Source organism: Impatiens glandulifera, chromosome 6, assembly GCF_907164915.1.
Source record: "Impatiens glandulifera chromosome 6, dImpGla2.1, whole genome shotgun sequence".
In the NCBI taxonomy this organism is placed as follows: Eukaryota; Viridiplantae; Streptophyta; class Magnoliopsida; order Ericales; family Balsaminaceae; genus Impatiens; species Impatiens glandulifera.
Window position 1 is genome coordinate 44,133,501 of NC_061867.1, and position 13,099 is coordinate 44,146,599.

General features: G+C 25.9%; 1 protein-coding gene across 1 annotated transcript; it reads right to left on the bottom strand.

Moving 5' to 3' along the window:
• Positions 1 to 651: 651 nt before the first annotated feature.
• Positions 652 to 2,224, bottom strand: LOC124943665 (uncharacterized mitochondrial protein AtMg00810-like). The gene is made up of 4 exons (XM_047484142.1): positions 2,151 to 2,224; positions 1,632 to 2,007; positions 1,449 to 1,559; positions 652 to 717 (listed from the first exon to the last, which is right to left on the bottom strand). Exons 1-4 carry the CDS (start codon positions 2,222 to 2,224, stop codon positions 652 to 654), a joined length of 627 nt encoding a protein of 208 aa, XP_047340098.1.
• Between the last annotated feature and the right edge of the window lie 10,875 nt (positions 2,225 to 13,099).

The window sequence follows — 13,099 nt, forward strand, 5'->3', positions numbered from 1 at the left end:
AATTTGGGGATCAACATTCTCAAGCTCTCACCCGAGAATAATGTTCCAAGAACGTTCTAACGATGGTTTGTGATCGATTTAAGTAGTTTCTCATTTATTGTAATCACCCTAAATATTGTTGAAAATTTAAAATAACTTCATTAATTAAATGGAAATGAGAATTTGGATAAATAAATTAAATGTAGTTTAATCCAAATAAATATGAATTCATACTAAATTCAAATGTGAATTTTGGAGAAATTTAATGACAATGGATAAGATTGAATGACAATGGATAAGATTGAATTCCAAGAGTCAAATGGCAGTCGTTGTATGAATTATCAGCAGTCATTGTATGAATTATCAGCCGTTGGATTGATAAATGAATTTATTGTGACGATTTACTTTCCAGTTATAAATATCCCCTTCATGTTGGAAGTCTGAAAATATCTGATATCTCTTTTTCACTCATTTCATAATCTCTCTAGAATTTGAAAGGTTTTTTTCTTTGTTTTCTTGAGTGTTCTTCGAGTTCTTCACTCATCCAAGTGTTCTTTCACTCAATCGAGTGTTCTTTGAGTTTTTAACTCGTCATATTTTCGTTGAAACACGATGAATGATTTAAGTACTTTATCAAGTTCGCTGTGTAGTTATTCCGGTGCTGCATCATTACTACATTTGTTGTACCCTGGGAGACAGCCATCTGCGATAATCTACAGCACAAGGGAGACGGTGAAACTGTTTTAAGGGAAATGTGTTAATCACATGCCTCGAAGCAATATTGTATTCTGGTGATATCGTTCTTTGTAATGTTGTATTTAATTAATTTATTTCTAGAATCATTTATATATATATATTGTAAGAATATAGAGAAAAATATAGTATTGAATGATTGATAATACATAGTTATAATATATATATTATATATATATATATATATATATATATATATATACAAAATTTATCTTAATGCCCAAGTTAGGGCAACTTGTAGATGGCTGAAACCTTTAGATGGGTTGGGCCACATAATATATTCTAACACCCCTCCTCAAGATCAAGGTGATAGAGTAAATATCAACTTGAATTTGCTCAATAACATGTAAAATCGACCCAATAAGAGAGACTTTGTGAAGACATCTGTAGTTAGGTGTTCGGTAGACACGTACCGTATTTGTATAGTACCAGAACTAACATGTTTCCGTACAAAGTGGCAACAGATCTCGATTTGTTTAATGCGCTCATGAAACACATCATTCTGAGAAATGTGAATAGCACTCTAACTATCACAATGAAGATCGGTGGCTGGCGGTAAGAAACGTCAAGATCTGAGAGAAGTCAACGAATCCGAAGAAGCTCAGAAGTAGAATCAGCAAGCGTACGATACTTTAACTCAACGCTGGAACAGGAAATAACCGTCTGATTCTTGCTTCACTAGGAAACAAGAGAATCACCGAAAAAAAAACAATAACCAGTGATATGGAGGATCGGTTAGTGGGATCGCCTGCCCAATCAGCATCTGAGTAACCAGTGAGTACCAATGATGAATTAGCAAAGAAGTGAAAACCATGTAAGAGAGTGCCCTTAATATAGAGGAGAATACATAACACAGCAGAGTGATGAGCTGTATGAGGACTAGTAATTAATTAACTAACTATGTGAACTGCATGAGCTATGTAAAGGTGAGTAACAGTTAGATATATCAAGGAGTCCACTAATTGACGATAGAGCGTGGGGAATTTAAGAAGGGTTCCATCGAGAGGAGTAAGACGACAATATGCCTCAATTGGAGTCGAGGCAGTTTTGCTATCAGTCAAACTAGCACGGGTGATAAGGTCAGAAGCATACTTCACCTGAGACAAGTAGATACCATTTATTGTGTCAGAAATCTTAAGACATAGAAAATAACGCAGCTTACCAAGACTCTTCATATCAAAATGTTGATGAAGATATGTCTGTAAATCAGATATATTAGAGGCATCATCGCTAGTGATCACCATATCATCAACATATAATAATAGAATAATAATCCTAGATGAAGAGCGAAGAATGAATAAAGCAGAGTCATAAGGAGAGGCAATAAATCCATACTAAATAAGTGTTGAGTTGAACTTAAAAAAATAAGCTCGTGGTGCTTGTTTCAGACCATAAAGAGCATGACGTAGCTTACCTACCTTCCCTGAAATGTCTGAACCAAGTGGTGGACTGATATAAACCTCCTCAAAAAGATCTCCATGAAGAAAACCATTTTTTACATCCAACTAGTGAAGAGACCATCAACGAGAAGCAGCAATAGCCAAAAGACAACGACAGAAGTCAAACGGGCAACAAGAGCAAAAGTCTCTTCATAGTCAATGCCATACTCCTATAAGAAACCCCTGGCCACAAGACGAGCTTTATAGCGATCAACAGATCCATCAGAATTTGTTTTCATCTTGTAAATCCATTTGCAAGAAATAGATTTCTTGCCAGGTGGTAGATCAACGATATCCCAACTCCCAGTCTTTTCAAGAACCTGTAGTTCCTTTGACATAGCCTCACACCACAATGGATTACAATTTGCCTCAAGAAAGGTCTTAGGCTCATGGTTAGCTAGAATGACAGAAAAGCAGTGGTAATCTTGGAGATTATGAGGAAGACAACATACCCGGGTAGAATGTCGACAAGTGGCAGCAGGGACTTGAGGTATTTGATCAGGTATTTGTTCAGGAGATGCAAGTGGGTCAGATACTTGTTCAGGAGATGCAGGTGGGTCAGTTGGGGGTGATGGGGGAGAAACGACAATATCAATAGAATTTTGTGTGATCTCAGGACTTGTAAAAGAAGGGGACGGATCTAAAACAAAAAATGGGGAATCAATTTAAAAATGAGTGGCAAACTTGGACTTATAAGAGAACATCTTATGTTCCCAAAAGGTGACATGACGAGAAACACGAATCTGATTTGACACAGGATCCTAACAACGATAGCCCTTATGCTCTACCCCATATCCCAAAAAACAACACAAATGATTTTGAGGCTCCAATTTGTTTCGTTCATGCGGGGGGAGGTGGACAAAACTGACACAACTAAATGATCGAAGAATAGAGTAATTTGGTGGCTGAACAAAGAGTTTTTAGTAAGGAGTGACATCCTGAAGTATAGAAGATGGCATTCGGTTGATTGTATAGAAAAAAGTAAGTGCAACTTCCCCCCAAAACCTATTTGGACATGAAGCAGAAAGTAGCATGGAACGAATAGTATATAGAATGTGTCTATGTTTACGTTCAACCCAACCAATTTGTTGTGAGGTGTAAGGACATGAGCGTTGAATAACAGTACCCTAGGTATAAAGAAAACTGAGAAAGGTAGAATCATTGTATTTTAGAGCATTAACGGTACAAAGTGTTTTAATAGGGCATGAGAATTGTGTTTGAATCATTTATGCAAAAATTGAATAAGTAGAGGCAAGTTCAGAATGATTTTTCAAAAAATAAATCCAAGTAGAATGTGAATAATCATCAACAAATATCACAAAATATCGATAACCATGAAATGTACCAATAGGAGAGGGCCCCCAAATATCTGAGTGAACTAGCGAAAAAGGTTTATCAACAATAGAATGATTATTTAAAAAATAAAGTGCTTGTTGTTTTCCAAGCTTACAATGCACACAATCAAATGACTCAAATATAATAGGACCCAAAAAACATTTAACAACAAGAGACCGAAGTTTATTTAATGAAGCATGTCCAAGTTTAAGATGCCACTGACAAATAAAGAAAGGAGAAACGACAACAGAAATTGAAGGAAAAGGTTGAAAGGAAGAAAGCTCAAACAGGCGACCCGTCTTGCATCCCGTCCAAGAATCTGACCTGTCTATGAATCTTGAACCTGTATACTAGAAGATGTAAAAGTAACAGTAAGTCCCTGCTCAACCAACTAACCAACAGAAATAAGGTTTAATGTTAAATGGAGAATGTAGTAGATATCTTGAAGAGATGGTGAAGTGGCATGACCAGTATGTGTGATGTGCATAGTTGCACCATTTGTTATGTGAATGAGAGGTGAGGTGGTGAGAGGTTTTATAGAATGCAACAGATTAATGTTAGATGTCATATGGTTACAACAAGAAGAGTCTATCAACCATGGCTGATTACCTGATGTGGTGGCTAATGAAGGATTGATAGATAAAACCTGAGTGAGTAGTTTATGAATATCCATAAGAGTGGGAGTAATGGACTGAGGCGACTGTAAAATCATTTGTGACGGAAGCTATGAAGGAGGAAGATCTAGCTGAAGAAGTTGAATGACCTAGTTTTGGGCATTTCTAAAATACATGACCATTTTGATGACAATAACGACATTCAATGTTGGGGCAATGAGTGTATACGTGATCAGTATTCGAACAACGAAGAAATCTAGCAGACTAATCTGATCGAGCATCTTTCTATGCATTTTTACGAGGAACCACGGGTAGAGAAGATGAAAAAACCATAACATAATTAGTAGTAGGAGATCGAAGTATGTCAAGACAAATAGCCTCAAAAGAGATCTCCTTCATAGTTATGTCTAATGAAGGTAATGGATGACAATGGAGAAATGATCCACAAACAGACTCGTACTCAGGGCCAAGCTTCATTAGTAGTTGAATGACCCTTAAATGTTTCTCATTAATGTCGGCCTCGTCAATGCGATCCCAGAGTGACTGGATAGTAGAGAAGATATCGTCTATGGATTATCTTAGCTCATGTTTCAGTGCATGTAACGAACTCAACAGTTGATAGTGGTGCATTCCTCTGGTAGCTTGGAATCGATCTTTCACATAATCCCAAGCCATCTTGGAGGTATCCATTCGTCGAAGCTGGATTTGGATATTCCTAGATGATGTAAGAATAGTATGATTCTTACTGTCCCTGTCATCAATAGCCACACAATAATTTTACAGTTTCATATGTAGGTAGAGTAAAGGAGAATCTGACAGGTTTTATTTATATAGTGAAATCTCCAAAGACATATCGCCACAACTTCTTACCAATCAAAAAACTCTTCAATATTCGGACCACAAATCATAATTGTCTCCTGACAATATAACAGTAATACCAGAGGCCTATATACGATCCATATTAAGAGACATAAAGGAAAAATCCAAAGCATGAAATATACCAATACCCAACAAAATATATCAAAATGTTCAATAAAGAACTCAGACTACTCAACGAATGAGAAAGCAGTTGATAATTCAGAAAACCAAATTAGATATGAAAATAAAAGAATATTCAAAATCAAAATCTGACGGCACTGTTGCGTCGATGATCAAAGCTAAACTGGATTGCGGCAGATGAAATCAAAATCTGACGGTAGCGGCTCTGATACCATGTAAGAATATAGAGAAAAAGATTGTATTCAATGATGGATAATACATAGTTATAATATATATATATATATATATATATATATATATATATATATATATATATATATATATATATATATATATATATATATATATATATATATATATATAAAAGATTTATCTTAGCGTCCAAGTTATGGCAACTTGTAGATGGGCTGAAACCTTTAGATAGGTTGGGCCATATAATATATTCTAACAAAAAGTTCTCGCAAATAAGAATGAAGACACAAATTTAAATTATAAAAACCAAGGTGTTTGAATGTGTTATAAATCGATCAAGAACGTTTTAGTTGAGTTCTTTAGGTATTTAAAAAACATCGAGCAGTTCTAGGATATGATTTGGTACTTGAAATCAAGAATTTGATTTTTACGGCGTGTTCTTGAATTTTTCGATGATGCTCCGGTCTTGGATTTAGAGATTGAGTGACGTGTTGAGAGTGTTACGGGTAAGTCCCTAATGGCGTTTATAGTTGAAATACACATTTGGTTTGTGTCTAAGATCATATGTCAAAATCAATGTTTTTCCTAGAAGACTTATTAGAAGATGAATGATTGTGTTTTGATTGCAAGCATTCGACCGTGGATTGATGTTTAGTAAAGAGGGTGATCGAGAAAAAGAGGGATCGTAAAATCTACAATAGGCACGTCATGGATGAAAGGAAATTAAATGGGTGTCTAGGGATTTGAACCCCATACCCCAATACATGTTAGACTTGTCCCACTTTGCTTCCCCAATTAGGCCTGCGCCTCCTTCATCTGCAGATGGCTCCTGAACCAGCCCTAGAACTCCCGAAGAGACGATCAATCCTTAAACCAAGGTCAAGCCTAATTCTTTAAAGCCTATTTACCTTCTATTTCCTTATTTTAATCCATTTTATATTAAAATTCCTTAAACGATTTTCTAAAACTAAAAAAAATAGAAAATAGATTAGAATATTTCTATCAACTTTTTGAGCTTATAACTTGAGTTTCCAAAACTCAAAAAATAGGAAAAATATTCTTGGATGATTCTTATATTTTTCCCGACTTTTGTGTGAATTAACTTCGAATTTGACACAATTTCTTATTTGACACTTTATTCTCTTTCATAAAACATGTATGTCGTGTTGGTTTTATTATTTTTTAGATACCTATGTTTAACATTGGTACCTTAGACACATGTTTAGGAACATAATGAGTATGACCTTTAGACATAGACTGGAATTAGGTTTAGTAACTTGCATATTTAAAATTTAATTTAAAATTGTATTGTAATTTGTCGTATTTTAAAAAAAGTCAACAATTTAGCTCTTTGGATGAGCGTGTGGGATATGACGCTGAGTTCCTTTTTCACACGTAACAAAGCACCGAACTTAATTGAGCTTTTTCCCTAGTTTCTTAATGAGTAAATAGGTAGCGACTCTTTTGAATCAAAATATTTTTAGGAATAAATTCGGACACATGAAGCATGTCATTTTGATTCCTCATCCCATTAGGGATTCAAGTAAAATGTAAGGCATTAAACTAAAATATGTCTTGAGTCGATAACTCTAGATGGACATTTTTGAAATACGTACATACTCGTGTATTGATTTGTATCTATTTACACTCATATTAGGATCTAAATTATTATGAGTGCAGACCTAGTGACTATCCATTAACAATATAACATAAATTATATGCTTTTAAATAAACTATTATGATTTTGAAAAAGAAGTTTGATACACTTCATTAATAACACTTTATTCTATATATGAACATGCTAAAATTCATTTTTAAGTACAAAACAAAATTAATCCCCTATCATATAACATTCGTATTGAAAATTGTGATATATAAAAATTCAAAATAAACTATTCTAATTTAAAAATAATCAAATTATTTTTGAGAAAAAGGGATTTGTAGTTGTTTTAATAAATTAACATCATTAATAGACTTATCAATAAAATTAGCCTTGTCAAAAATTGAGTTAGGACTCACTTCAATTGGTTTTCACTTCAATTGTACAAAAAAAACAATTTTCAAGTACAATTTTTGTTTCAAAATCAAATCGATCACATTTATGATCATAATATTTATAGTAGTTAAATTATTGATATTTTGATTATATAAAAAATACTGTACTGCAACCTACCAAAAATATCAATATTTTGATATACCAAAAAAATCGGTATTGTATGTTACTAATAAAGAAATTATTAGTATGAGTTTTCAAAATTTCTTACTATTGATCCCTGATCTCGAGGATATATAATGTGAACACTTTAAGTATTATCATTTTGTATTATTGAAATAAATTTATAATTTTACGTATTTTTATATATAAGTGTTTGACCCAATTTGTATATTGACCAACATATTATTAATACTCGTTTACATTTGTATGAGATACAAAATAAAATGGGTATTTAAGTTCCATCTCTAAAAATTCATTAATTATAATATATTGCTGTTAATGTGAACTAATAATTAATAAAACATAATTTGTGTGTTTAAAAAAACTATATCTAACATTAAAAAACAAATACTTAAAAAAAATTAATAAAAAGTATTAAAATTATATAAATGCGCCAGATCATAAAACTTTTGTTTGTATTTAATAAGTTACTAGTTCAAGACTTATATATATTAATTTTATTTTTAAATTTAATCATTTCAAATTTTATGGAAGGGACAACTCGCAAATTAACAACCAGTCCATTTACTATCACAAAACTAACTGTGTATTGTGGTACGATGATTCGATAATATCTAATTTAAAACAAACTTTTTTATGTGATTAATATTATTTGACACAATTGAACTGGATTTTAAATTATGTTTAGATTCTAAAAACACTAATATAATTGAGTTAAATTTTTAATAAAGAATTTGTTATAGAGTTGTTCAATTTTTTGATTTTTTTTGGGTATAATTGTAATGTTAAGTTTTAATTTTTTAAAATATATTATAAATCAATATGAATTTAGTAAATGTACTAAAATCTTAAAATTTGGAAATACTTTAGGCATGAATAATCTTTTGTATATATTTAATTTATTTACTAATAATTAATCTAAAATTATACTTTAAAATCATCTTTCAAATAAAAAATATTTATAATATATATATTTATAAACATATTATTTGTGCTTAATAATCTATATATAAATTATTTATTATACAATATTTATATAAAATACACATTATTTTTACTATTATATATAAAACTGTAATTAAAAGTACTTTTTATACGGGTACAAATTATATAGAATATAAGGTGTATAAAAGTATAAATTATAATTAAGTATAAATAATATATTGGAGCATAAGTTATATAGGTTAGTGATGATCGGCCCAGACTATTGAGATGCCTCAAATTTTTAATTTTTAGTATATATAATGTTATTAATTATATATTATATATTACTATCTATTTTACCGTATAATATCATATTTTTTTATATTTATTTTCTTATATAGGTTAACTTTTTCTCTATATATTATATATAATAATGTATATTTTTTCTCTATCCATATTATATAATAATATTTTATTTATTTCTCTCTTTATATTATATATAATATAATAATTTTTAAAATTTTTTCCTCTCCATATTATATCTAATATAATAATGTATTATTTTTTTCTCTCTCTAACTAATTTGTAAACGATTTTATTATTTTTTTATATAATTTTTTTATCCTTAGTATTAGAAGACCTATTTTCTATCTATTATTGTATTTATTATAGCTCTTTTATATCACTACCCTAACTATATTTTTTATATTGTAGTCGTTTTTCTATCTCTAATATTTTAATTTTTTTTATTATAAATCCTACAATAACCTAAAATTAATTTTTGAGATTACATTTTAATACTCTTAAATTTATTTATTTATTATTATTTTTATGTTTATCTTTATAATCTCTTTTCGTTTTAAAATATTTATCAAAAATTTTCATTATAGAAACATAATACATAATGTATCACAAATATTATTAAATGAGACTTCAAAATCACCAAAAACACATCAATACTTACTACCATAGATATTTTTTCCTATTTTGAAATCAATCATCTAGTTATATATTTTTGTATATTTAATATTTTTTTATAAAATGTACAACTATTATATTAATTTTAATTTTGAGGCCACAAAATTTGAATTATTATTATAATTCTATATTTATTTATATTATAAATAATATTATTTATTATTATAAATAATATTATTTATTATTATAAATTATGTACAGTTATTATTTAATAATTAATTTAATTTTAATTAAAATCTAAAATTTTAATTGTAATATAAATTGTAAATTATATTTATTGAATTGAAATATTATTTATAATTGTAATAAAATAAACTTAAAATAAAATTTATAAATAAAATAAAAAAAGGTTCTTTATAATATAAGTAAATATAGAAAATAATAATTAATAAAATTATCGTTATAAAATAAATAATAATTTTTTAATTAAAATATTACATTATTAAAAATATATATTAAAAATGATTATATATAATAATAATAGTAAAACTAAATAAAATATATTTTATATATTATATAATAATAAGTTATATAAAAAAGTATGTTGAATATAAATTTTAATTTATAATATACATGATTTTAGAATGTTAATAGGTTTTAAATTCTTAATTTTAACTATTTTATAATTTAATTGGAATATAAGTTGAAAATGTAATAGTGTATAAAAATTTATGTATTATAACTATTTACACAAAAATGAAAAAGAGATTATTTTCAATCAAAATATATTATTAATATTATATATATATATATATATATATATATATATATTAAGTGAATAAATTACTTACTATTATAATAATATAATTTTTAATAAAAATAAAATAAATTATTGGTATAATTGTTATTAATGTAACAAATCACCTAGATTTTAGGATATATGTTATATATAAATATTAACTTATAAATAAGACTTTTATTATTAATTAAATTTTTATTTTATAAATTAATTAGTGATGTATTAGTATTTTAATTATTATGAATTAAAAATTATTTTTGTATTTAATTATGATAAAAAATTATGATAAATTTTATTTTATATTATTGATAATTATATATCTAATAAATGAATATAAGATATTAATATAATAAAACTTATATATTAAGGTGTTAATTTATTTTCTTACTCTTTTTGGAAATAAATCCACTTTGGAAGTATAAAATATAAATAATTTTATAAAAGTAAGTTAAAAATAAATTTTATCCTCAATCAACTAACTAAGTAAATGTAGATTTTTGTATAAACTTATTTTATAAATTAATTAGTTATTTATTAAACCATTATTTTATTATTTACATATTTATTTAGTATGAAATTTTATTTAAAACAAAATTTAATTTTTTAGTATTATTTATAAAATTTTTCTATAAAAATATATCAAACTAACTTAACTTAATATTTGATACATTCATATAAAGAGTCTATCTAAATCTAATATTATAATATGTTCATACTTAATTATAATACATGATCATTCTTAAATTGGACAAATATTAATATTTTATATTTTATAAAAATAAGATTATGAATTTAATAATTTAAAGTTCACTAGAATTACAAAATTTTAAATTATAACTAGATAATGTATTTATAATTATTTTATCATGATTTATAAAAATAATTAAAAGTCCTAATGTATTGAAGTTAGAAATTTATTGTTAATTTGTAAATGTATATAAAATTTGTAACTATATATCAATTTTAATATTACATATTATTTTATAAAATTTATAGTTATACATGGATAAAATAAAATTATATCTCTAAATTTTAATATTAAATTAAAAAAATTAAATATAGTAAAATTTATTAATTTATTAAAATTAATAAAAAAAACTAATTATTATTATTATAAATATATTGATCTAATTTAATATATAAATACTAGAAAAAAAAAATATATATATATATAATTTTAACTTCATAATATACATGATTTTAATAATATAAATAATATACAAATAATGACTTTTTAATTTTCATGATATAAATTAAAACTTGCATACAAAATTATAAAGTTTAAACAAAATGATAATGACTTAGAAAAGTAATAAAGAATTTAAAAATTAATCATGAACATATATATAAATATGACCTAGTAAATATAATATTTTAATATGAACTAATTTTTTTAATTAATTAGTAATGAATTAGTGTATTCATTAATCGTTTAATATAAATTATTTTTTAAAATTAATTATTAAATGAATTAGTCTACTCATTAAAAGATATAACTAATTTATTTAAAGTTAAATAATATGTATAATAAAATAAAATAAAATATATTTGTATATATAATGAATATATGAGTTATATATAATGAATTGTGAGTTAAAGAAATAATATAATAAAAGAGTGAATGAATAATTATTAATAAATTTGACTAACACATCAAAAATATTTATATATAATATATATACATTATATAGATAATTATTAATAAATTTGTGACATAAAATTAAAATGATGAGATGTCTTTAAATGAAATATATATATATATATTTAAAATATATAGTTATACGTGATAAAATAAAATTATATCGACGGTTTTTTAATAATTTAGTCAAAAATATATATATATATAATTTTTTTATTAATTATTTTAAAACAAATCACGATATAAAATTTATAATTATTTATTTTTATTGTTAAAGCTGGATAAAAAGATTCATCTCTGCCACATTCTCCTTTACTTATTCATTTTATCTCTCTCACATTCCATTACATCTCCATCTTACCTTCCTAACTTCCTCATTCCATTACTTCTTCACTTAGATCCCTCTCACATCCTCTTACTACATTTGTTCTCAAATCTCTCTCATACTTGCATATTTTTAAAAGATTAAATTAAATGATTATATATACTCAATTTGAAATATGTGAGATGACAAAAATATTTTATATATATACTCAAGTTGAAATATGTGAGATGACAAAGATGTTGAATTAAATTGGCAAGGCTCGGGAACTCCAAATCAATAAGGTATGATTTATTTTATGATGTTTCTTTAATTTTTTTATTAATATAATAATTTGAGTAAAATAAATGAATGTTCTTTTTATCCTGAATCACATAAAATCACATAATGAGAAGATATATTGAGATTTTATGTATAAAATGATAGTTTATTTCAAGTTTAAAATGATGTTTATTTTATGAAATAATGTTTTTTAATATTTAGAAAGTGTATAAACTTAAAAATTTATGTTCATTATTAGAAATTTGATATTATTTGGTTTTGAAATTATAATAATTTGATATTATTTGGTTGTGAAATTATAATAATTTGATATAATTTGGTTGTAAAATTATTTATATCGATTATGTTTATGAAATTTATGTTTATATAGGGATTGAATGATTATTTTTTTTATAAAAATTATTTAAACTAGTTATAATTGTGAAATTATAATTCGTTATTAATTTATAAATTTTTATCTAATTGTTGTTTTACCGGTTTTAAAATTTTGAGAAGTATATTAAGAGTTTCCCAACCCAAAAACAAGAAGTAAGGAATGAAGAGAAATTGTTATAAAGTTTAAGAATGATAATTTATTTGATTATTTACATTAATAAACACCTTATATTATTTTATATTTAAATATAATTAAATTTTATTGTAATTATATTTTGATGTAATTATACTTTTACAATAATATAAATTATTTTGTGTTATTTATATAGTATAAATATTTTGTTGAATGATTT